The sequence below is a fragment of the Ambystoma mexicanum genome, chromosome 3q (assembly GCF_040938575.1).
Source record: "Ambystoma mexicanum isolate Mex_15411 chromosome 3q, UKY_AmexF1_1, whole genome shotgun sequence".
In the NCBI taxonomy this organism is placed as follows: domain Eukaryota; kingdom Metazoa; phylum Chordata; class Amphibia; order Caudata; family Ambystomatidae; genus Ambystoma; species Ambystoma mexicanum.
Window position 1 is genome coordinate 775381934 of NC_090926.1, and position 27580 is coordinate 775409513.

General features: G+C 45.3%; 1 protein-coding gene across 2 annotated transcripts in view; it reads left to right on the top strand.

Annotated features, from left to right (window-relative positions):
• GRB2 (growth factor receptor bound protein 2) overlaps positions 1-27580 on the top strand; it is a 281266-nt gene that overhangs the window by 147568 nt on the left and 106118 nt on the right. For both annotated transcript variants that reach the window (XM_069654806.1, XM_069654808.1), the window contains exons 3-4: positions 8656-8753; positions 10560-10682. In XM_069654806.1, the coding sequence (XP_069510907.1) occupies positions 8656-8753; positions 10560-10682 (221 nt within the window). The remainder of the gene's footprint in view (positions 1-8655; positions 8754-10559; positions 10683-27580) is intronic.

The following is a 27580-nucleotide window of genomic DNA, read 5'->3' on the forward strand; positions in this document are numbered from 1 at the left end:
CTTATTACCTCGTGGGGGACCTCTGTTGCTTTTCCCAGTTTGTTTGCAGTGATCGCGGCTTTTCTATGCACTCTTCAGTGGTCCTGCCCAGGCTCACGGTTAGCTATATAGTTAGCTTGAATCAACGAAGAGAGATGAGAAACAAAGCTGATAGCGAGCAAGCAGATTCTGATCAAGGTACTAAAGCAACCCGGTTGTTATGCTGCACATTGCATGCCCTTGTTAGCTGTTCTCCATAACTAAGCCCAGTTAGTCACAGCTAGAAAGCTTGCTGTTTGCATGGGCAATTTAGAGAGTGTGCTATAAGTGACAAGCGCAGTGTTTTCCTTAGGATTATTGTATTGCTCTGTTTTTTTAAAAACTCCTTAATGTGGTATGGCTATGGGTGCATCTCTGCTCTGGTGTTTGGGACAGACTGTGCAGCCCTGACCCCCTGGCTGCTCCATTGTAGCTCTTCAACTCCTCGGATGGCTCTGCTGGCTCATGTTGGAGATGAGAAGCACAAGGAGGTACAGTGGGTAGGTGTGCTGTACGTCCCAGAGGTGAGAGGCTACAGAAGGCATAGGTTACATGACAAAACACACCATAGAGGGGGGATCCTGAATAAGTACCTTGTGCTGTGCTGCTTTGCACCAAGCTGTCAAAGGAGAAGAGCAAGTACTTGAATCTCTGGGGGATTCCATCTCCGAGAAGTTCAGCAAGTGGAACACCATACCGGTAGTACATAAAACACCATTACAAACCTCTGTCTCGCACACCCAACCCCTCCAAGTCCCAAGTGCTCTTTACTCTAGTGGTATCATTTTCTCCCCAGAGTTTAGTAGTTCGTACCCAGCAACAAATGGCAAGCAACAATTATGAAATCAAGCATGAAACAAACTTGCTGCCTGTTTCGTTCATAAAAACCACTTGGCTGTTATTAATCATGACCAGCAGTTAGAGGTTGGATAGTGTCATGAGGGAGCTCCGAGCCCCTACAAAAAGGGTCCCTTAGGAGCCAATGACTACAGACCAGTGCCTCAGTCCCCCAAACTGCCACAACAACACGCATAACCCGTAGATTATCTATCCTATCAGTGAATAGCCTTCTTGAATCAAGTATGGCTTTGGCTGTAGATCATGATAAATAGGCTCCGCCAATTCCATGTTTCAGAAATATACCAACAATAAAGATAGCAGTTGTCTGAGTAACTGTGCATGATGGTGAAAAGTTGGCAAGAAGAATGCGAGGGGTCAGAAAAGTGGACAACTTTGTGAAGATCTTTTTAAAAGATGCCATTTTATTAACTCAAAAGGTTGGATAAGTGCCTCCCTATCCCTACCCTTACAAGGTTTTCCCTGCCTAAAATAAACTTAAGAAAACACTAACAAAAGGTTTCTGTACCTCACGCTTGTACATACAAAAACACAACAAGGTAATATATGGTAGTTCAAAACCAACAAATGTAAAAGTTAAATTAGCATCATAATTGTCTGGCCTTTTAATCTGGGTGAATTACCCTTACCCAGATGAAAGCAGTATTCTGTTTTAACAGTTCCAAAAGAATAAGGAAATCCTGCCTTGTAACAAAGTTCGAACACAATTATTTTGTTTCAACTTGAATACAAGTTCCAATGCTTCAGAATTGTTCAACATGGGTTTTCCTCTTTGCACTTGTGACACAGAGCTCAAAACTACTTCTCATAAACCAAGAACACTTCCTTACTTCGTTAGGATCAACAGAAATTGTCTGTTTGAATTATTCTGCAACGGTTCACAAAAGACTTGCATTGACAATGATGGATTGTTCCGAACAATTTACACAACACTTGCTTCAGCAATGTTAGTTTGACAGGAGGATCCTGTAATACTTCACAAAGACATATTAGTGGTTTTGCTGCTTCTTCACAACTTTATACCACCACACCAGGGTACTTTGTCGATGTCCACCTGGTCCACTCGCCTGCCAGGCCTACTACTAACACCACGTCCTCTGACCTGGTATACTCTCCTGCCAGGCCAGAATAAACTAACTACAAGTACTTACGTGGTATAGGTTAGCTTCCAGAAAATTGGCAATGTCCGTTACACACTTGTGATTGCCACACACAATTCAGGTTATGCTGCACTCCTTTTTCAATAACTTCTGCCAGAATGGAAGCCTTCCTGCCACTCTTGTATTCCCACTTCCGCAATAAACAAATGTTGACAATGGTTCTGTCTTACTCTGATACTACTTTGGCAATTTGGGTTAAAGCCAGTTCCTCTTAAGCGCTTTTTTCTATATGGGCAATAGGTTTTACAAACATGTGCAATCTCATTTACCCCCTCTTGACTTTGGCAATAGTTGTTTGTATTGGTTTCTCAAATTATTGTAACTTCTTGCTTATAGCTTGAGTTTAATCTGACCCACAAACCTACAATCTCACACTTTTGGTCTAGTGATTTCTTATTCCACTTGCTCCTTTTTTATGTCAACTTGGTATACACAATATTCTGCTTTGTTAGCTCGGTATTCAAAAACATTTCTTTTAAAATTTCACTCTGCTTATATTGCTTTTAAGGTTCATGCACCCAGACGTGGCACTGTCACAATTTCTTAGTGAACTCCTTCTTTCTCGCAAACATATACTATATTTTTGAATTAAAGGCTGGATGGCAACGTGGTTCCCACTTTGAACATCACAGCCATACTAAGCTTATATTGTGACTGCAGAGGCTACATTCAGGGCTTTGTCTATACAAGATGTCAATGGAATACATCCAGAGCTAATGCTGCAAAGATGAGATGTGAATCTGATTTTAAATATAGGTCTTTCAGACCGTAAGTCTACTAAAATATTTAATCAAACCCAACTAGTCTTGCTGAATCCTAAGCATAGACTGGCATTTCAAGCTCTTGCGTGAGGCTTACTTCAACCCATTGCAAGTACTGAAAGTAAGCAAATTTGATCACTCTGTATCCAGTACCTGTCCCAAATGCAGAAAGAAAGTTGTTTTTCACGTACCTTTTTGCTGTGTTGTAAAGTGTCTGCATTTTGGGATTAGGTTGTCGCCTCTAAGACGAATGTAACGGAAATAGAGCTACAGCTAAACCTAGTAAACGAGTCTTGGGGTCGCCACTAGCCGGTGGGAAAATGCTTTGTAAATTTATAAATGTGGCTCATCCCCCAAGTCTGTGAATGTGTAACATTTAACTAGATGAACACTAAGTCCCCATCACATACTGCATGGATGCAAAAGTTAACATGGGCATGCTCTTACTCGGAAACCTACAGGGAACTCTAGCACTCCAGTTTGATGCCCAGAGCTATATGGGCAGACCCGAGAAGATACCGGAGTGAAACCTGTGATACTGAAAATAGCCGATTCTAATTATAACTTGTCTGGTATGTTAACTATATAACTCGCTAATATAAATACATCGTATTTTATGATACAAGTGAATGATGTATGTTATTGAAGACTGATGCACGCTAACTGTACTAAGGGTGCACCAAATTGTAATGTTATGTACTGAGCTCATTTAAAGCAGTGCAATAAAAAAAGTGGAACTGTTAAGTATGGAAAAAAAAAACACACCAACGCCCGAAAACCTTTAGTCCGTTTCCACCCTAACATAGTTATCTCTTAACCCCAGACTTGTCACTAGAGATTGGTAACAGACTGCTTCCGTCCCACTACCTATGAAGCAGTCTATCTAGTGGCGATGGACTAAAGGGAAACACGTGAGAGCAGGGGCAAGCCTGTAATGCAGACGGGCACTGACCGAGATGCCGTGCAGATGGTGCGTGCGTCTGTGGCAGGTCCAGGACAGGACTGCATGGCCCAGAGGCGGACCAAGAGTCAGACGACCAAGAGACCGGGGGGCTATGAAAGCACTCCATCCCCGAGCAGAGAAAACCTGCAGAGCTGCTGCAGGGGGAAGGAAGCTCTGGAAAGTTACCTGATTGCCGCACGTGAGCCCAGCTGCCCCCAGAGAGCCAGCACTCTAGTAAACCCTCATACAAGGTACGTGGGAAGCCAGAGGGTCTCAGAAACCTCGAGGGTGTCATAACATGGGCTTGTACAAAGTCTACAGTTTGGAGAGCGCATCCAGGCAACGCTTCGTCAGTGCATCACTTGGGTTATTTTGCACACTTCTAATTGTAGTGTTATTATTTTAACTGAAGTTGAGGCTCGTATAAAGTTCGCCTACAAGAGCAGTAAATGTTGAGCCCTGGATCTCTGGAGAGATCGATAAATCTATAAATCTATCATGGCTCCTGAGGCCAGAGTTCGGGCATTGGCCACTAAATGCATGGAAATACTACGAGCCGCTAGGAAGCACAACACTAGACACTGCAACTTTAACAAGTGGAAGCGGTTCGTCATGTGGTGTTCAAAGAAGGGTCTGACTGTCCCCCTGCAGATATTGTATACCTGCTATACCTTTTAGACTTGTGGCTGGTTTGCAACTCCCTTAATTCCATCCATCAGTACTGACAGCCTAATCCACGTCACACCACAAGATATCTTGTTGGCGGGTGCCTGTTAAGGCTTTTTTTGGAGGGAGTGAAATGCATTCACCCACCAGTTGCTCATTCGCCTCCTAGATGGGACTTTAATACAGTCCTAAAAGTCTCATGGAGGCACAATTCGAACCAATGAATAAAGCCCCTCTGAAGGGGCTAATTTATAAGGTAGCATTCTTAATGGCAGCCACATCCATCGGAAAGCATACGTGAACTGCAGGCTCAGTCACAGAAACTTTCGCCACTATTCTCAAACCACTATTCTCAAACATGGTGGTATTAAAGCCACATCCACATTTTTCACCAAAATACATTTCAAAATGTCATGTTCACCAATCAATTGAATTTACATGTTTTCATTATTCACAAAGTCGATTTGTAGGGGAGGGCACTGCACTCTCTAGATGTGCACAGGGCTGTAATGTTCTGTCCTAACAGGACCCAACAAATGAGGAAAACCAAGCCATTGTTTCTTTTACAGTGGGTGAAGAAAGTGGCCCAGTGACAAAAGCTATCATTGCAAGATGGATTGTTATTTTCTTTGTAACTGTTACACCCTGGCACATACATCACTTCTGTTTATCTCAACGGCCCATTCAACACCTGAGACCGGGAGGATAGCTCAGGGGCAACTCGTTTGTCTTGGAAGCAGGACAACGCATAGCAGCACAGGTTTTAATCCCGGTCTAGCGCTTGGAAACAGATCCTCCGGTATTAAGCGCGTTCTAAAAGAACAATTCTAACTATAACACAGTGGCAACATCAGCATTCATAGCATAGCTAATACCATTATAAGAGTTTTAAGGCTGCAATTTGGCGCTCAGTCCACACTTTGACACAACATGGCATGTGCAGATAAATAAGCAAGAGCTGATTTTACAGGTGGCACACAGTTTTCAAAGCTCACCCGCCATCAACATTTTTTACTGCTTTCTAGTCTATGCAAATCTTATGAATCGAAGATTCTGAAGCCTCCGAATACAAACATTTACCCAGCAAGTCATTTTGCCTTGTATCTGCTTGGAATCACATGATCCGGCTCTGCCTCCCATCTTGAAAGCAATGGAACAGCATCATTTATGCTACATTCCCTCAGTACATGCATGTCAGAAAGCAATACATCTGAGGATGTCAACACATGAAGGACCATGAGTCCCTGTTCACGTAGGATAGAGCTAGTATAATGGGAATGCTCCTGTCGATGCCCCGATTTTATTTGTTTGTTTGTTTATTTATTTATTTATTTAAATGGAGGAAAGATATGCAATGCTCCGAGCCAATCCTAGATGGTGGTCTATGAAAAGCATGTAATTCTAAGCAGGTAAAAGCCACACAAAGATTACTGGGTAAGTTAGCTTTGCTATATTATTTAATGTTTCACGTGTGTGTGTGTGTGTGTGTGTGTATAGCACTCCCAGAAATCCTGGTCCAAGGCTTGACTCCCAGAGGTGCCACAGTCAAACGAATCACTCTGTTGAGTGACCGTATATCTGTCCTGCTGTCCCATCTATATAACCTGACCATTTGTGGCCTAGGAAGCGAGTAGAAGAGGATATTTGGGTCTCCTTACCTTGTGCGTGGTTTCATGAGTCTGGCTTGCCCACCTCAACACCTTCCCGTTGTGGTATGCCCAAAGCCGGACTTACTGCAAGCCTAAAACCTACCTCCATTATATAAACTCCTCACACATAAGGGTGCCATACTGTCACTTCATACATTATATCGGACACCTGGCGCTTCTCTCTCTCCTCAGCCAATTTGTCACGCAGCACCCTCCACCAATTAGTCACATAGGGAGCTCAGGGTAGATTTACTGCTATAGATGGCTACGTACATATTATAAAAGTAGACTCCCAATAAAGTATCTGTCCTATCTCACTGTGAACTAAAATAGTCTAGCCTGACCTGATGCCAAAAAGGTTAGGTGCCTGTTCTGTATGACAGATTGTTTTCAATGTTACCATATTAGTTTAGGTATCCACAATAGAACCTAGTTTGGGGATCTGGAACTCAAATGTTCCCTCGTATTGTATCAGTTTGATTTGAGTCAATTCTATTCAGGTATTACTTCTTATTTTGAGGATTAAATCCACACCGTTGAATTCCTGATTTTGTTTTATCCTTCAAGATTTCACATATTGTATGTTGTTTCCCAAATAAACATTAATATTTATTTCGTTTTTTGGAATGCAACCCTTTAAAAATAGAGGTGTTGATCTAATGTCTCTCAGCTGAAAATAGGATTATATAAGTCGAGAGGCAGAACTCGTGAGTTTATTTTACAAGTAGTATTTGTTAAAAAGTGTTATTTGGAGTGTTGGACCAAAGATAGTCGAAGACTACTCCTATTTTTTGTGTGGTTCGGAGATATATTCCTTTGTGTGAGCTCCGTTCCTAGGATTTTCAAATACACAATCGATTTTGGTGTTGGGATTACAGTGTGGCCTGAATCGGGGATATCTCTGATCCGTAATTTTGCCAATCGGGTCACATAAAAGCCGACCGGTTTCAGTGGTATTGGGATTATTAAGACCACTTTCGTCAGAGCTAAGGACCAACACCAGTTAGTGTGTGGTCTAATTTCTTCCGCTGGTAATGAATCTCTTGTATTCCAATAGGAGGCTGCCCCATCACCGATGAGACAACTCCCATACGTCAAGGTCCTTGATCTGAACTAGTATAGTGATTTACAGTGTCACAGATCCAAAAAGATCGCACATTCCTTGCTCACCTCCTGGTAGATGAGAGGTGCCCCTTGTGATTCCTTTGGGTAAAAACATACAATTCTGCCCTGGAAACACAACCCAATGATCATACTTAAGGGTATAACCTACTCCTCCCTTTTGCAAAACTATCTCCACCTAGCGGGACTTGCAGGCACCCATGCTATCACAAAACATTCTCCCCCTCTACCCTGTTTTCACCCCCTTCCTCAGTCACCTCCATTTCCTGCCTGCCCATCCTCTTCTCTTCCACTTTTTCTGTTCAACAGACTTGGGACTCGTCACCTCTGGTGAAGGCACAGAGCAAGCCTAGGTGCTCTGAACCCCATATGGTGGTGGTGGTTTGGTACATTGCATTATGAAAGCATTTTGAGTATATAATCCAAATTCTGTTTACGTTCAGCTTCGGGTATTATTTTCAAGTTCCAAGCTACTAGCCAGACATAGTAATTTGCCCCTTCAGTTATTCTCAAGCCAATGGCTAGTGGTGGGCGTGAATTTGCGAGGTATGGTTACTCTATTACCCATGTAGTTTTGTCAGTGTTTGTACAAGAGCCATTTGCAAAAAAAATGCCTCTTACTGCATGCTAGGCTCTTTCTGTGCATGTTTGAAGATATGCACACTTTCGAAAATCCAAAGATGTGACTATTATTTATGTAGTGCACTGCTTCCATGCAAGGGCCAGGCCTGTACCAAACCTCTTGAAAATCGAAGCAAGCTATTTTATATTTGCTGAAAGTGTGTTTTTCGGGTCTGTTGAAAGGCCAATTAAAATGGCATACATCATTCAATATATTTTCTACATGAAATGGCCCATGAAAGTTTACCACATGCGGATGTGGCCAGATGAGTGGCTTGCCAAGTTTGAACTTTCATGGACGTTGTGTAAATATAGACAAACTATTTCAAAAGTGTCCTGTTCCCGAACTAAAATGCTCGCTGGCTGGTACTGCTGCGTGCCCATTCCTCACTTCAGGCACCAATCCCTCTGGCATCAATTACCAGGAAATTCTCACCAATGCTATTGCTAGTATTGTGTCCTGTGTTGGCTTAACAAAACGAGACCCTTTTCAATTATTCAGTCAGTTGAGTGATCAGGAACCCGTTTCTACTACTAAATTTCCATTGTCGAAACCGCATAAAAGCAGTAAAATACGGTTTCATGGCTGTTTAGTCTATTCTCGATTTCAACAGCTTTGTGTGCGTGTGTAAACAGTGCTATTAAAAAAAGAAAGCAGGTTATCAGCAAGCCAGTTTGATTCCAGCTGTGATGAATAAAATGTTAAGACAGTTGATACTGTGTACTAGTTGGGAGGCGGTCATTGCTTTGGCTGGATAGTAGATGCTCTGTGCTCCTGGCAAATTCAGCTTAAGTCTCTGACGATAATGTGACTAGTGTGCAGTCTAGTTGTGAACTAATGCATTGTTTTAATACAGGTTTTGAATGAAGAGTGCGACCAGAACTGGTTTAAAGCTGAGCTCAGTGGGAAAGACGGCTTCATCCCCAAGAACTACATAGAAATGAAACCCCACCCGTGAGTATGGGCGAAATCCCCCCCCCACTACTGTGCCCTGTCATCTTACTGTCTGCATATCGCACACCTGTTTATGCGTTAAAATTGAGTGGCTGCAGTTTTGGTAAAGGACACAGCTGATGTATATGCATCAGTGATAACATTTTGAAGTGGGGGAGAGACTAAAGTAGTTTAAATTCATAAAATGACAAATTGCATTGGACAAAACTGACAGTAATATCTTTGTGGGGCCCTGACTCCATCCAGTAATGTTAATTTGCCATTTAGGATTGATCAGAAGTTTGGCAACCTATATTTGGTTATATTGCACTTGTCAGGGGTCGAAATTCGGATTCATGGAGCTTGTTGTCAGGATTTTCCTCTGACCAGGTGTTACTCATTGAGGGCCAGAAGCTATTAACGTCAAGTCTCATCAGTGGAGTACCTAACATTTCATTGTTAGGATAATATATGGCAGCCTAACATTCTGGGAAGCCTCATGGTCTGCTTCTGCAAAGGTTAACTTTGCATCTTATGTGCAATTTGGAAGACCGTCTTTTATATTTTAGATATTGCAGTGAAAGAAATTCCGCCCTGGCCCCTGAACCTGGTGATCCCTTGCTTGTTCGAACACAGCAGAGATTTGATGTCCTGTTCTAGAGGAAACGTCTACCACCAGTTAGTGGTGTCTGTAGTATGTAAAGTATAGCTTCATGCATCAACAACTTTCTCAGGAAAATGGATGGTGTCACAGATGGCCTTTAGAATAGCAATGTTCAAGAGTGCTTATTTTACAAATGTCAAATAAGGCTGAGGCTTGATGGTATGTAAAGAGACTGGGACTGTTCTTGCTCCTGTCAGCGTCCTGCCCCCACCCCCATGTGGTTGACAACTGACTGTAGTGATGGCCTAAAGGCCTCAACCTTCGATCTCACTCCTGAGATTTCTTTGGATGGAAGTGATCATAATCTCTCCCAGGGATGGCTGGTTCTCACAATGGTAAGGGGGGCCTTCTCAACTATTCGGCTTCAATTGCTCTCCTTGCACACCCTTCTGTTTCTGTCCCTGATTTTTTTGCCTTTTCTTCTCCTTTCTCACTCCCTCCTCACTCTATTCTTGCCCCCTCTCACTGTCCCACCGATGTTCACACAACTTCCACCTACTTTCTCTCTATCTCTTTGGTTGCATCTTCTCTTATACTTTTCTTCCTACTATCCCCTCCCCTCGGTGCTCACCCTCCCCCTCCCCGTCCTTTCCCTTCAGCCCTTACTCACGCCCGCACTTACCCATTCTGCTTGCTCATTATAGTGACCTTCTGGTGGTTTGGCCTCCTCCATCTCTTCCATTTGCTAGACTGCTCACCTGTTCCCTGGGAAATATCTAGCTGGCTTGTTTCGCTGTGTTGCACAGGAGAGGTTTTGAAATATCGTTCCAACCCCACTACTTCCCTCAAGTGGGCTAGCTGGTGTGTTCTTCAGGGGGCCTACATAAATATATTCATTACTACTGAGAAGCAACTGGTATTTTTTCTACTTCACACGTTCCACCCCCCTGCAGCCACACAAATTCACTTTCTTGTGCAGTCATATATTTTCCACAGCCAGAATTGCTTGGGTTGGCATGGGAGCTGGGTGTGCATCTCAACATTTTGGAGGGAAAGGGCAGAAGAGCATAGGATTAAAAGTAACACTATATCTGTTACCCTTGGTATTTTTTGACCAATGTGTGCTTTATACATTCAGACAATTAACCACCTTTGAACTCCTCTTTGCATAGTATGTAATGTAACGTACACACTCATGGCTGTTTTTTTTTTTTCTTTTGTAGGTGGTTTTTTGGGAAAATCCCACGCGCAAAGGCAGAGGAGATGCTGGGGAAACAGAGGCACGATGGGGCATTTCTTATACGGGAAAGTGAGAGTGCACCGGGGGACTTCTCCCTCTCCGTCAAGTAAGTCATATGCACACACCCAGTCTTCGTCTGTGACATCACTGCTTGTAATCAGACTTTCCTGCTTTCTCTTCAATCCTACCACATACATGCACAAAAATGAATCCCCACCACTTTAGCTTCCACATCCCATCCGTGTTTCTACCTGTGCTAAACTGCTGTGGTTAGCAGCATTTGGAGGGTTTCTATAATTGAAGAGTAGACTCTAGTGGAGAAGAAAATAATTACATGCTTTTTACTTATTTATTGAGTTACTTTAGCACCAAATCAATCCCACTTTTGGTGTTAAAAACCTACAAGTAAATATTCAAATCCGTTCTTCAACAAAACATGGTTAATCTTTAAAACGCATGGGAGTCTAGTTTTGGTGACCAGGTGAGAGACCGCAGACCCATGGAGCTCAACTCGGTCTAGCAAGAAACACTTTTCACAAATTAATCTGAATCTTCTGCTCAGGAAAATCTAGCTTCTCCCGCATTGATTTAGGTTTGTGTCCTCGAATCATCACCTCAGTGTGTGTTGTAAGATTGCTGAAAGAGGACTCTGGAAGAAAGGAGGCATATTTGGGGCTGTAGACTTGTAAAAGCAACGTGAGAGAACCTGTCGTTCCCTATTTCTAAGAGGTTTCCCTGCTCGACTAAGAGATCCAAGGTGTCTGTCGGGATGTCTGTTAAAGTAAGTGCCCACCGTTCTGAATCAAGAAAAGCCTACTTGTTGGCCCTGCGCACTGTAAACTAATAAAGAATGAAGAAGTATGCTGATCCCGGGAGACTGCCTATCTTGACCGGATTATTGTCCAAGTTCCCCATGATGCTCTTTGTTGGGCCAGAGGAATGCTTCCCTTCTAGCGGAAACAGAGGTGATGGCTGGAAGGCTTAGAATTAATCTTAAACCTCTGGCAATTACTCTGGGCAACCCTCCAGACCATCTTTCTTTGCCTGTTAAGCCATTACAGAAGGGGACGTAGCATATGCAAATCATGCCGCCACCCCAAATTCCCTCCTGCCCCCTCTCGTCTGAATACTTTTAATACCTTGAGGTAGTCTGCCTTACAACACATAGACCTCTTCAAAGAGATTAGCAGAGGAAGTAGAGGCTAGAGTGTGTGGGGTGTGATGTTTTTAAACGGGCAATCCCTTAGATGGTGGTCCTTCAACCTGCGGGAATCTTTTCCCCACTCACCCATGAGATCCTCTCATTATCCCACCCCCATGGGGACTATTGGGTAGCAACCTGGCCTCATGACCTCATGGGATGTCCTCCCCTCGGTAGGAGTGATGACATGTAGTGAATCGTCAGTGTGTGTATATGGACAAAAAAAACACAGCAATAAATATTGCACATGCAAACTAACAGAGGCTCGATGTTGTAGCCTATTCAGCTAATTTTGGTGCTTTTTTTGCTGCTGCTAATGCGCTGGACCAGGGCAGCCATCTTCAGATTCTTCACCAGTCTCATGATTCCCAATGTTCCCTCTAAGATGTGCGCTTGCCTATTTTCCTTCCTTGTGCTGCTCAGAAGAGTGTTGGCAGCGCACACACACAATTCCCACCTATTCAAAAAGATTTAGCTTTAGCAGGTACCTAACATTTGCTCTCTCTCAAAATAAATCTAAATTATAATAAATAGTCTTGCTAGTCTGGTCTAGCCTATTTACATTACCAAACTATAAAAGTATGACATTACACCCAAAAGACGTTACAAATTAATATGAACAAGTGGTTCTGTGAACAAAAGATCTAATTAAGATAAGCCTGCACACATTAACCAAATAACTTTTTCTCCTCCCTCATGACTCCTATACAGAATTGTACCACACTTGTATCTTATGACGCTAGCTTCCGTTCCTGGCCACATATAGATATTAATGGACCACATTGCCTCTGCCTACCTTGGCTCTGTGAAAGGATACCAGATTTGTATCTACATCCACTTGTTTTAATTTTTTATAATGTTCAATGACAATAATGTGTCACTCCTGATGCCTTAGCAAAAGTGTAACCCACACTATGTAATCAACTGTCAGCTCAACTATCGGGTATTGACTGTGATGTGTAAATTCATTCAATGCTTCTTATTCTTTGTACGTATGTCACACAAGTACTTTGAAGTGGTCCCCTTGCAAGTTAATGCATTATACAACTCCAATATGAATATGCCCTCTAAAGATTTTCAGTAGGCAAATGTAAGTTTTCAGAGTCCAATTGGGCATAGAATTTAACAAATTATATGCTAACTCGCTGCTAAACAACAAAGGTTTAACTGAGCACTTATATGATCCTACCCAAAAATGTAAGGGTGGGGTATGTTGCAAGCAATTTTGGATGGACTTCAAAATAATTGTGCGCATCCAAATCCATGACCTTTTCTTAAACTGTACATAACACTATGGTGAGGCTTTAAATAAGTTTTGTGGGTATGCAAATATTTTGAGTGTTGTACAGCTCCAAGCACTCACTTTTTACAGTTGGCTAGCATTTGAGGCCAGCACGAGCCGGGGGGGGGTATGGGTGAAGGGCACAGGAGAACACTCCTATGGGGTGAAGAACAAATCGGCCACCTTCAAAAACCAAGTCCGATATTTCAGCAGTACCTTGAAGGAAATGTTTATTTGCTAAAGGATAGGAGGACGCTCTATAATCAGTCTAGGCAACTGCACCTTCAGTTTCCTTTTCTGCTCCGCTTCTGAAGACTTTTCAACCTAATCATGTGCTCTGTGCTTAATGCCCCTAGTCTCCCCATGTATTGTATTTAACTGATAACGGTGAATTGCAAAAGAGCCATCCCTAGTTCAAGATGTAGGCACTCAATGTGTTGTACCTCTGAGCATTGTTGCTATTAACTTAAAATACAAATCTGTGATTTTCTTCAACGGGCTCCATAAGAAACCTTGTATTTTATTTTATTTATTTATTTATTTTGTATGGTGTGCATTGCCATTTCCTGTCAGGTAAAAGCAGGGCTCTCTTAAGATTTTACTTGCTACTTGGAATCAAATGATTAGGGAGTAAAAAGTAATTTGCTTTGACAGTAGGGATTAAAAGAAAAAATGTTCCCTTTTGAAATTCCCCTTGATTGGGCAGTAACATTAGTCTCTTCCTAAGCCACAGGTCTGCTGGTAACTGATTAAAAAAAGATATTGGTGGGGCTTTAGAATCAAGAGGTATGCTCCCTTTATTGGGCACAATTTCCTGTTTCTGGGGAGTAAAAATGGATGGTGTATATGTTCCTTGGCTGCAGGACTGACTGAGTAATTGTCACAACTCGCAGGACAGCTCATTGTCGATAGTAAGCAGTGGCCCAAGAATTCTCATGCTGTTGTGATGCCGTTATTCTGAACTTATCCTTAAACTATGCGTGGCAGTTTCTCCTGGATTTTGTATTTCCATTTTATTGGCACATGATCTCCTATTGGCATGTTTTCGGACTCATTCCCTTTATCAGCCATTATTCCATCTGCAAAGATTTTATCTTGTCTGCATTTTTTGATAGCCATTCATTAGTAAGACGGACATTTCCAAATGTAGCTGACACTTGTCTACAAATGTTTTCTCCTGTAGCTTGCTATGCTTAATGTTTAGGCCTAGTAGTATGGAATATAGTGGTCTGCACCAAATTTATTGATTCGTCATTGGTATGGATTGTGTATATTGCTGAGATTGTATCACGTTAAGATACACCTACAGTCTGGCATGCTCAGGTTACCTCTACCCCGTCTACCAGTCTGGTGTCGGTCTGTGGTGGGCCCCTGCGCACTTGACCCCCATCACGGCCCCACTCCCCTGGTGTATTCCCAAATCGACAGTATTGGTGCCGTATATCGGTTCAAGAACCAAGGACAACCTGCATCCGTCTACACGCCTGCTGCATCGTGACGGCAGCTGCATTTTCCTGCCACCACCTACGACCTCTGGGTCAAGAGGTAAGAATCGCTCCACCAGTCAGAACTCCAGCCTGCCCACCTATTTTAGCCTTTTAGACATTGACACACAAATAGCTTAAGGAAAACTGTTATGATTAATCTCTTAACATGTTAGTTATTGTTGCTATTTTAGCTAGTTGATTTCTAGAGAACCAGGGATTGTGGTTTGCCTTAGCTCTTGTAGAGTAAGATTAAATATAAAGACCCGGTCTGAGGACACTAATGGTGGACTCTGTCCACTTGGCTACGTTTGTAGTTCATGCCTGACCTATTATACATGCCTGATTGGTTGCTCTGTGGACATCTAGAACGTAGCACCTGCAGTTCTGTGAACTTAAGAACATGTCAAACTGTGCCTCTGGAAACCTGTATAAAAAGAATGCAGTGTCCTCAATTGGTGGACACTCCCTTCCCTTGCACACCCTCCAAGCTGGTAATATTGAGACTCACGATTTGTCTGGATAATAGCAGATTACATAGATCAAGTTCATTCATCAAAGGATGACATCTAGGTAATAGAATTCTTTACATTAAATTATATATGTCAATTTAATTAAAAAAATTGTAGCAAAAATAATTCCACAAAAAGAGAACATATAAATTAAGCTCAACATATTTCGGGAGTAACTTTTCTTTCAGGAGCATTAACAATTTGAGTTCAGTGATTTGTTAATCTCCAAATTCATCTTAATTGGCTATTTGAAGTGGTACATCTGTACATTGCAGAACACAAAGTTCTCCAGCATTGGATCTTCATAGATTCAGATGCTTGAATATTCCCTGTCATCAGACTAGGAATCCTCTGTGATAGAATTATTACAATGTTTCCCTTCTCCCCTAGAGAATGCATGTAGATACTCCATTGTGGCTTATGAGCCACTCCATTGTGTAGTCCCTCCACCTCACTTTGGTCTTTTATGGCCCCAACCAATGAGGTGGCAGGGCTTAAGCTCCGCCCCAGGCAGCCATCTTCAGATTTTTCACTGCAGTCTATCAGACAGAAGGAATCCTCCAGCTCTTTTCACCATTGGTGTACAGTATATATTTTCTAATATATTCTACTGTTTTCCCCTCCTTAGGGTCTTGCTATTCTGAGTCTTTGGACTCTGAGAAACGCTTTTGTTGATATTTTTTCGTCGAGTGAAAGTTCTCCTCAGCATGGCTGAGCTTTAGCCTGCCAAGAAGCCTTCCCTGTTCAGGGACTGCACGAGGTGCAGAAAGAAACTGGTCTACATGAAGGATCCACATGACCATTGTATCTACTGCCTATATCCACATATCATCAACAAATGTGACATTTGCAGGACTTTCTCCACCAAAACCCTGCAGGACACACATAGGAGACTTCTGTTACACCTGGAAGCCAAAGGTCTGTCCTCTGACGAGAAGTCTGCCAAAGCAGCTCCTGTATCGTCTACCAAGCCTTATGAGAGACAGACTTCTAAAAGAAGGGCCTCTTCAGTGGAAAGGAGTTCCTCTCCATCTCATAAGGCTAAAAGAAAGTTGGAAACCACTTCTTCTATGCCTCCCTTGGACCCAGGACACCACAAAATACATCATCCTGAAGAAAAAACGACAACACTCCAAACCTCATTGTCCATAACAAAATCCTCATAGACTTAAGTCATCGTCCACGAAACCGTCGTCGAAGGAAGCGCATCACTCGTCCACGAAGCGCTCGTCGACAGGTCAACCATCTTCAAAAGCTTCGTCCACAGAGCCACCGTCGACAAAGCCATTGTCGACGAAAGTACCGTTGACGATTCCAAAAATTCGGTGTCTTCTAAAGAAATGTAACCCACAACACTGTTCGCAGACATCGCAGATAAATCATCCAATGTGAGCAGTCTTCACAAGTCTTTGGGACCAGCGTCTCCAATTCCAGTTACACCTGAGCCAGTTGGAGCACAATTGTCTCTTTAAAAGAGATGACGGAACTGCCTAACGTTGTTCTTCAGGAGGAGTTCTCGGACACGGAAATGCCTGGTGAACAACCTTTCCTCACTCCTAAGGAAAACAGCCCTCCTTCGCAACCGGATTCAGAGGACATGGCTGATCCTTATAACCCGGTGCTCATGGCATTGATGCAAAGAATCATTGAGGAGTTTAACAGGCGCCAAGAGCGGCAGAATAGGTCTTCTGTACCTAAGGAAACCCCTCTGAGTGATTAGTCACCTCGGCATAGCACACCAGACTCTCCTCTTCCAGGAGTAGACCACAGAAAAGAGCAAGATCACCTGAGCCTCGATGTAGATCCAGGAGCAGAACACTCAGTGCTCCACGGACAAGAGTCCCCTCCTATAGCATCACCTCATAGATCTCGGATCTCCAGTTCGAGACCCAACTACGGTACCTTCGTCTGTGTCAGTATCTAATTGGCAAGAAGACCCATTCAGGGATTTTTCGGATCCAGAGGAAGGAGAGATTACGCAGCAACCAGATTTTCCCAGTGAATGGGATGATTATATTGTCGAGAAACCCAGGAAGGACTCCCCAGATGATGCGTCACCTCCAGACGATTTGGTATCGTTTTATTTATTTAAATATTTGTAACGCGCCACATGCCCATGGGCCTCAGGGTGCACACAAAGGCAAAACGGGAACAGACGAACACAAAGGCAGAAGGAGGAGGAGACATGAGCAGGTTATTCCAGGTTAAAGAAATGAGTTTTTATGGCCCATTTAAACAGTGTAACTTTGGATCTGCCGTATCCGAGCTGGTAGTGTATTCCAAAGAAGGGGACCCTGTGCATCAAGGGTGGTACCCTCAAATGTAGCTGTCCTAAATCTGAGGTGTTTGAGGACGACCGCTGTGGATGAGCGAAGGTTCCTCATTAGATTTGATACTGATGCGTGCAGACAGATATATAGGACTGCTGAGGCTCAGGCATTTGTGCGTCATAGTTAACCCATTGTGTTATACAATGTTTTACCGGGAGCCAATGAAGTTTCTTCCTAAAGGTGGAGATGTGGGTGTGACGAGATTGGTTGAAAATAGTGCGCACAGCGTTATTCTGGGCCACCTGCAGAGATTGAACGTTACTAGCTGTGGTACCAGATAGAAGACTATTACAGTAGTCTAATCTAGAATTAATCCGTGCCGAGGACAGGAGAGCAGTTTTTTTCCATGATAAATGGGCGAATATATCCTATTCGCTTGTTGATCAGTCCGCAGCTAGACTTGATGTTAGAGACGTGGGACTTCATAGATAGCTCTTCATCAAGGATAACTCCTAGGGTCTTCATTTTCTTTTGGACAGTGATATTTTCCGCAATAGGGAAGCTCGCATAATTGGGATCAAGTTTAGTCCGGGTGCTTTTAGAGGACACTATTAGGAGCTTGGTCTTTTTAGCATTCAAAGCCAGAGAATTACAGGCCATCCAGTCCTGTATAGCTTTGTATATGTTGTTGATAATTCCGACATCGTTACTGTATGAGCCACTCAGTTGTATAACTACCTGAGTGTCATCTGCGTAGTTTGTATATTGCACTCCAAGTTTACTTAAGAGGTCGAAGAGGGCGGATAAGAGCAGAGGCGACAGACAGGAGCCCTGTGGAACTCCACACGTCCAAGAGGTGGGGGAGGATTGATTGTTGCCTACACATACCCTTATCATTCTAGGACCTATGAAGGAGGCTATCCATCTAGATGCTGTTGTAGAACAGTAGGCGACCTCTCCGAGCCTTGACACCAGTAAGCTGTGATCAACCAGGTCAAAGGTGCGGAGAGGTCAAGTAGCATAAGCAGAGCAGCTTGGTTTTTATATGCTATTCCAGCCAGGGTGGATTTAAGATCGAGCATGGCCGTCTCGGTCCCATGACGTGCTCTATAACCCGACTGTCGGGTGCCAAGAATTTAATGTTCCTCGACATGAGCCTGTAATTGCAAGTATGCGTGTTTGTCTAGTATCTTGAGGATAAAAGGCACATTTGTTATTTGTATACTATAATTGGTAAAGCTGCAGACTTGTTCAAAATACAAGTTTCTTCAGAAGAAAAGAAGTCGGTGCTCTATGAGCACAGGGACAAACACAGAACTGTTACCACCATTCTGCTTCTCGACACCATATGGGAGTCTGGGTCAAAGATACTGGCCACACCCTTATCCACACCCGCTTTAGCCTCAAGGCCAGAAAAGAAGTACAAAGCACCTGACTCCGCTTTGTTTAAGGGGTCATACAAAGCCAGATTCAGTCATCACAGTAGCGGCTAGAAAGAAATTGGCCAACCCATCATCACTGTCAGCACCACCAGACAAGGAAGGTCATGAACTGGAAGCCTTTGGTAGAAAGGGGTCTTCCTCAACATCTCTCACTATCAGAGCGGGCAATGCATTAGCCATGACAGCCAGGTTTGACTGCGAGCTTTGGCTTTGCAGCTCTCTGGCCAGCTCTCTGGCCGGCCTCCCTTGGCCCTCTTCCTGCCCCTACCTGCAAAGCTAAAAACCTCGGGGTCATCTTCGACTCCACACTCTCCTTCTCTCCTCATATTTCTGACGTCTCTAAGAAGTCACACTACCAGCTGCACCTCCTCAGAGGTATTCTTCCCTTCCTCTCCTTCCCCCAGAAGCTCACTGTCTCCCGAGCCCTGGTTCTCTCAAGGCTGGACTACTGTAACAGCCTCTATCTTAATCTGCCTGCCTCCACTCTCCGCCCTCTGCAACTTATCCAGAACAGAACTGCGAGACTTGTCCTTGGCCTCAAGCCCAGGGACCGTATCTCTCCAGGACTGAAATCTCTTCACTGGCTCCCAGTGGCTGCGAGGATTAAGTTCAAAACCCTCTGCATTGTCCACAAGGCCTTCTGGGGCCTGGGGCCACAATACCTTCAACTCTCTCTTCCTAAATATCTGCCTTCACGAGCCCTTCGCTCATCCGTCTCCAACTCCCTCGTGGTAAGCCGCTTCTCGAAGCAACGAGCTGGGGGTAGATCTCTCTCCGCAGCAGGGGCCTCCCTCTGGAACAGCCTTCCTGCCTCCCTGAAACTTGAGGAGAACCATCTCCGGTTCCGGAAGCACCTCAAAACCTTCCTCTTCGCTTCTGCCTTCTCTCTCCCTCTCCCCTGCTAAACCTGCTAAACTCCCCACTGAAGTTTGCACTAAACCTGCATCTGGGCCACTCTGTGACCTCGGTCCAGGGCCCAGCCACTCTCCACTTGCACTGCCTCCCTGGCTCCCCCTGCACTGTGGGACTGTCACTGCATCCCTACAGCCCCCTTCCCAGCACTTGCTCTGCACTTACCTCGCACTTGCCACCAGCTGGCCCTTTTATTATTATTTATTATTTTATTACGCTACTTACCTTGTACTGCACTTTCCCCCCCCACCTCCTCCCCCTGCCCTTTCTCCTTTTCCCCTTACCTCTGCACTTGCGCGATCTGAATGACACCTGGCCTAGTTAGGATCGTTTGTCTGTCTTCCCCTTGTTTCCCCCCCTCCCTGCCTCGTCGCGCCTTGAAACACTTGTGTATAGGCGCGTTACAAATACCATATCATATCAAGATGACCAAACATCTACCAGCAGATTTATAGGAGGAAGCCATGTCCATCATTGCGAACGGAGAAGCCACTTCAGACACATGATCGAGGCGGCTGTCGATGTGTCTGAATCAGGTTTGACAAATGGCACACGGCACGGTGTGAAGGAGACGTGCATGGATGAAAGCCACGAATCTCGGGCCTGAGGTGCAGGCACAAATTCTGGACATGCCCTTCGATGGGCAAGACTTATTCGGCAAGAATATAGATGACCACCTTAAAGGAATTAAAATGGACACAGATACAGCTAGAGCCATAAGTTCCTTGAAGGATAAATATAAAGAATGCAGGTCCTTTCGGCCCTTTTGAGGTGCAGCGTCAAAAGACAGAGGATACTCACATTCCTGCTATGGTCAGAAGTCACAAGGTAACACTTCAAGGCAACAGATATCAATCCGCCAACAGGTATTCCCAGAGAGGAAGGCGCGGCTATTCCCAAGGAAAGTCCCAGAACAAACAGAACTGACCATTCGATTCTTCCCCCTCTATGCCAAACACCTGTGGGGGGGAAGGGTAAGCCAATTTCTGATGCTTGTTAATCTGCTTAGAATCACATGCTGTGCATATGGTTCGACATCCAGTGGTAACCGCGGAGTATTGCATCTTGTCTTTCAGGGACTGAAAGGGGATGTCGGCATAGGCGTGTCTGTAACACTATCCCTATCCTGACGTGTAGTACCCAAAATCCCTCATGCGCCGAGGTCCCTCAGATTGTTTTTTTCCGCCCAGATAACTGGTCGCCCTACAGCGGAGCTCTTGCTAGAGACATTGTTTATCTTTACCGATTTTTCGGTTTATGCCTCGTTAAGTCATTTTGCCTAATAAGAACATCTTTGACGAAGACTATGGAGGAATCGTCTACGGCTGTGGTCTCGGCGCCTAAGATCCGGTGGCCGGATTTCCACATGGTCGGGCGCTCTGGCCGACCTACACAGTAGGTAGAGTGGGTTCGGGGTGGCCATATTGTTATGTCTTTCCTCCTTTCCACTTCTTTCCCTTTCGGTCTGGTCATCCTTCCTTTGGCTATGGAAAGGACTCCTTTTAGATTCTGCCCCAAGTGTAGGGTCAGATATCCTTGGAAGGACAAGCACAGGACTTGTAACACTTTTCTCCCCCTAGAGCACGACGAAAAGTGGTGTTCGGCGTGCAAACTCCTTAAAGGAATGGTTGGGTCAAAATTTAACACTTAAGGATCGCCGTGTAGAGCGGTGGGCCGCGTACGTCATGTCACGCGTGAGCCTCCCTCCCCTACCGCGACACCAGCCGAAAGTGACAGGGGTACTTCGGATGACCAAACGTCCAATGCGGATGTTAGACCTTGAGGTGGACACTTCTAGGTCTGCCACGCCTGTCCCCGACCCTTCCAGGCTCAACTTTGGTCTTGCTATAGGGACTACACCCGGCGACAAGGGCGTACATAAACATCGCACTAAACACGCAACCCTTACGCCATCTTCGACGCCTTTGTCGAAAAAGGCGAAAGCGCCAAAGGCCTTCCCCGCATCCGCAACAGCGCATGACTGGGCAAACAAAAATTAATAAGGGCTCTACTCCCCAATCTACACGCGCCGAAGTTTTGGATTCCGAAACTTCGACCATTTACAAGGCCTCTTTAGGCCCGAAAGTTACGACTAGGCCTCTACCCGGCACTCCGACCGCTGGGCCTTCTGGTGCTGTGGACGGCGTTTCGGCTACCGCTACATCGTCTGAGGCTTTGTCCCACGACGATTCGGTTACCATCAGGAAGAGCATCGGTAGGTTCGCAGCGGCGGTGGGCCTTACCCCGGTCCCGCAGAAAGTTATGGGCCAGACCGCGGAAAGATTTTCGACGGACTTGGGCCGCGATTCTGATGACTCTTACGTGGATAGTCAAGAGCCTCTCTGACACCCTGAGAAGTTCCTCTCGACGCCAAAGGGCAGAGAACGTTGTTTCTCCCCACCTAGGCCCTTTTATGTCCTTGAAATGGACATTAAGGAAAAACCTCCCGCAAGTCAATCCATTTCCCTCCTTAACTCTGTTAAGAGGCAGATAGCTCCATCTTTAGTCACACCTGCCCAGACAAGGGCCGTGAACCCGAGAGTCGAAAAATTATTTCGGCCTTCTCCTTCTGACCCCCTATATATCAAGGGGCATGCCATCCCGGACTTACTGGTGGTGACCACTACTCGTAAGAGGGCAAGGGTACCCATTGCCACTGGAGAATCGCCTCCGGACAAGGAATCTAAAAGATTGTATGCCCTAGGCAAACGTGTCATGTCGGCAGCGGCATATACCATTCGGGTTGCTAATAATACTACCCTATTAGCAAGCTATACTGATGCCCAGTGGAACCTGCTCCAAGAAGGCCTTCAGGAGGTCCCGGAGCCGGCCAGGACCAAGCTTCTCGCCATTGTTGCGGAAGGAAAACTGGTTAACCAGAATGTGGTCAAAAACATCCTGGATACTGCAGAAACATCTGCCAGAGCCCTTGCACAAGGGTCTCTTCTGAAGAGACACGCATGGCTGTGTACATCGGGGTTTAGACCTGAAACTCGGGCCTCCCTCATTAATATGCCCATCGAAGAGTCTAACCTCTTTGGGAAGGCAGTTGATGAAGCGTTGGAAACAGCCAAGAAGCAGCATGAGACATTAAAGTCTCTGCAACAAATTACACAAAAACCCTCGTCCCAGAGGGGTAATAACTCGGCGGTCCTTTCAAGGACAAGCACGTGCAGGTCAAAACAACTAAGGCACGGGCAGCTTCAACAATAACCAAACATCTGGAAATCCCGCTTACTATTCTCTCAAGGGGTCAGAAACGCGGCAAGGGTAGAGGCAGAGGAGCCACAGCCTCGGGTCAGAAATGACCACCAAGTCCAGGTCCCCTCCCATGCCTCCCCGGTCGGGGGGCGATTAACATCTTTCCTCAAGGCATGGGAGGGGATAACCTCTGACCAGTGGGTCTTAAAGACGGTCGCCCACGGTTATTGTGTGGAATTCTCCCGACCTCCACAGTTCAGACTGCCGCGCTCACAGCGCCTTTCACCGTACCATCTAAAAATCCTGATTCAAGAGGTGGAAGCACTGCTGGGAAAGGACGCCATAGAAGCCGTCCCTCTTCTTCAGGTAAACAAGGGTATTTATTCAGTGTACTTCCTTGTACCCAAAAAGGATCTCAGCATGCGTCCTGTTCTAGATCTGAGCCCAGCGAACAAGTTCATAAAACTCCAGAAGTTTTGCATGGTAACACTTCAAGAAGTGATCCCATTGCTGAAACGGGGGGACTTCATGGCAACATTGGATATGAAAGATGCATACTTCCATATTTCAATGTTGCCAGCGCATAGAAAATAACTAAGGTTCATGATCCAGGACAAACGCTACCAATTCAAAGTACTCCCCTTTGGCATCGCCTCAGCGCCAAAGGTATTTACCAAAGTCCTGGCAGTGGCAGCAGCACACCTGTGCAGACTATCAGTCCCAGTTTACCCTTACCTCGAAGACTGGCTCATTATGGGGGACTCGTTCGCTTGTTTTTCGAACACCCAAAAAACAGTAGATCTCCTCTTCAGCCTGGGCTTTTCAATCAACGAAAAGAAGTCCAGCCTAGTCACCAGCCAAGTAAAACAATTTCTGGGGGGGCACTAATTCAGACGGAAAACTGTCTTGTCTTCCCCTCCAGCGAGAGGGTTCAGAACATGCTCTCTCAGATTCCTCAATATGTAGCCAGTCGAGAGGTGACGGTACGCAAAGCCATGTGGTTGCTAGGGATGATGGCGTCATGTATATACTTGGTTCCCCACGCGCGGCTGCGTCCCATGCAAGAGTGGCTCAACAACCAGTGGTGTCAGGCCAGCGGACAATGAGAAGTTCTGGTAGTTCTCGCCAGCCCTCGTTCTCACTCTGCAGTGGTGGTCGAGGGAAAACCTCTTGAAGGGGAAAACCTTCACCATCCCTGCAGTGGAAGCCACTCTCACGACAGACGCATCTCACATGGTGGGGGGCTCACCTGCTTCAGCAGACAGCACACGGAGTGTGGTCCCCTCAAGTAGCGTCCAATCATATAAACTTACTGGAGCTATTAGTGTTCAAAGCATTGAAAGCCTTTCAGGTACAACTGCAAGGGAAGACGGTGCTGATCTTCACCAACGGCACTACAGCAATGTATTACCTGAACAAACGGGGGCACTCACTCTCCAGGGCTATCCAAGCTGTCCCAAAACATTTGGATATGGGCTCTCAAACACAAGATGTTTTTGTTGTCCCAACATGTTCCAGGGGAACTCAAATCTTCTAGCAGATGTACTCAGCAGAGATTTTCCTCTTCCAGAAGAATACAAATGGGGACTGCACGAAGACATTGTCTTCGCAGAATAGGGGTTCCCAGAGTTCGACCTGTTTGCTACTCAGGAGAACGCCCAATGTCAAGACTACGCCTCCAGGTACCCCCAGAACTGGTCCAAGGGTAACGGTCTCTGGATAACTTGGTCCGGGAAATGTGTCTAGACTCCCCCTCTTCCCCCGCCCCCCAACTCCCCTTCTCAACAAGATAGTGCACAAGATGCACCAGGAACCAGTTACCATGATACTAGTGGCCCCCATGTGGGCCCGCCAACCCTGGTTCGCTCACCTGATGGAAATGTCCCTCTCCCCACCAGTCAAGCTGCCCTGCCCGTACAACATGTTGTCTCAGGACAGGGGGGGGGGGAACCCTATATCCGTGCCCCCAAACCCTGAACTTAGCAGCCTGGCTCCTGAGATCATAGTTTGGACACCTGCAACTCCCTCAGAGGTGCATGGACATACTTGGGGGAAGCGAGGAAACCTAATGCACGTTATTGCTATGCTAGCAAGTGGAAACGTTTTGTCATCTGGTTCAATTCCAAGGGTGTCAATCCTATCGATTGCTCACCCTCACACATTGTGTTGTAGCTAACCCACCCGTTGGACTCTGGGTTAGTCTTCAATTCCCTAAAGGTTCATCTGGCTGCTTTGTCAGCCTACACCACATCACAGCAAAAGGTATCGTGGTGGAAGATACCGGTGATTAAAGCCTTTATGGAAGGAGTTAAGAGGATTTATCCTCCCATTTCTCACCCAGCTCCTGGGTGGGATCCGACTGTGGTTTTAACCAGGCTCATGGGAGCTCCCTTCGAGCCTATGCATAAAGCAAGACTGTAAAACCTGACTTATAAGACAGCCTTCCTAGTGGCTATCACTTCTATCAGAAGGGTTAGCGAACTACAGGCTTTCTGTTTTAGACCCCTTTGTTACAGTTCACAAAGATAAGGTAGTTCTGCGCACACATCCCAGGTTTGCGCCTACATTTATTTCAAAGTTCTATTTGAACCAGTCAATCGAACTACCCACTTTCTTCCAGAACCCTACTTACCTGGCTGAAAGAAGGCTTCACACACTAGACGTGCGCAGGGCAGTCATGTTTTACCTGGAGAAAACTAAACCACTAAGAAAGACTAAACAATTCTTTGTTTCAGTGGCAGCTGGTAGAGAAGGGGATCCTGTCTCTAAATCAGCTATCTCAAGGTGGATTGTCAAATGCATCACACTATGTTTCTCTTGCTAAGAGATAACTTCCCTTCAAGCCTAGAGCACATTCTACTTGAGGCACTGGGGCATGTTTGCAAATTGACTCAAGAGGAACATTTGCAATGAATGCTAAGCGACAACCTGGAGTTCTGTACGCACCTTTACAAAACACTATTGCGTAGACACTCATTCTAGGTCCGATTCTTAGGTGGGACCAGCAGTACTAAGACCTCTTTTCTCTACTGTTCCTTCTCACAACCCACCTCCGGGTACTTCTTGCTAGTCTATGCACAGCATGTGATTCTAAGCAGATTAACAAGCATCAGAAGACATGCATTACTTACCATAATAGCATTTCCGATGATTGTATCTGCTTAGATTCACATGCGCCCTCCCTACCGCCGTGCTCGGGGTCGAAGGAACATAGACTTCTTACTACTTTCTCTCTTTATGTACTCACTCACTATAGCCTTGGGCTCCCCCATGGCAGAAAAAAATACAATCGGAGGGAGCTCGGCGCGTGAGGTATTTTGGATACTACACACGTCACGATAGGGATAGTGTTAGACACGCCTATGCCGACGTCCCCTTTCGGTCCCTGAAGGACCAGATGCAATACTCCGCGGTTACCACTGGATGTCGGACCATATGCACAGCATGTGAATCTAAGCAGATACAATCAGAAATGCTATTACGGTAAGTAATGCATGTCATTTTCAACCCTGGAATTCGATAACATCAGACAAGTGGGTATTACAGGTGGTTCGCAAGGGACACACCATAGAATTCTTAGACCATCCGCCATCCCTTGCCCCCACCCCTCACAAAGTCCACATGATGCAGAACAGCATGGCAGAAGTTACTTCACAAAGCAGCTATAGAGCCAGTCCCATATTCCCAGAAAGGAAAAGGTTTCTACTCCTGCTTTTTTCTAATCAAAAAGAAACGGTCAATGGAGGCCCATATTGGACTTAAGGGCACTCAAATTCATCAAACGCATCAAATTCAAAATGATATCCCTGCAAGGCGTTTTACCGTGGCTGAACAGAAACAACTTCCTAGCCACTGTGGACTTGGAAGACGCATACTTCCACATTCCAATTCATCCTGCCCAAAGATAGTTCCTCAGGTTCGCTATAGGAGACTGACATTTCCATTTTCGGGTACTCCCGTTCGGGCTAAAATCAGCACCAAGGGTATTCACCAAGTATCTGGCGCCCGTAGCAGCAAACCTCAGAAGGTTTGGAATGGAGGTCTTTCCATATTTGTACTGGTTGATAAGGGCAAGCTCCCTCAATGAAGCTCAATTGGCAGTGCCAAAAACAATAAAACTCCTAAAAGAGTTAGGTTTTTTCGATGAACGTAAAATCCTGCCCAGTACCCAGCAAGAACGTTCTTTTTCTGGGAGCAGAGTTCGACACCACCATTCCCAGGGAAAACCATCGGCGGACAGAGTAACAGCCATCCTCCGCTCTACGACATTGTTCGTAGAAAGAGACGACCACGGTACAATCTTTCAAATCTCTCCTGGGCATGATGTCCTCATGTATATTTCTCATACCAAACTGCAGACTTTGCATGAGACCGATCCAGGAGGCTCTGGACCACCAATGGAAACAAGCCAAGGGTTCATGGGAAGATGTAGTCCAGATACCGACGGCAGTGCACAAGGCATGTTGATGGTGGAACACATCACGGAACCTGCTCCAAGGGATGCCATTCCAGGCACCAACATCCTCTCTTCTCTTAAGGACAGATGTGCCCCTGTCGGGATAGGGAGCACACTTGGCGGACCTTCAGACAAAAGGGGCTTGGTCATACCAAGAATCACAGCTCCACATCAATGTCCTAGAGCTCAGGGCGATACGATGGGCTCTAAAAGCTTTCCTCCCAGTTGTGGCGGGTCAAGTCTT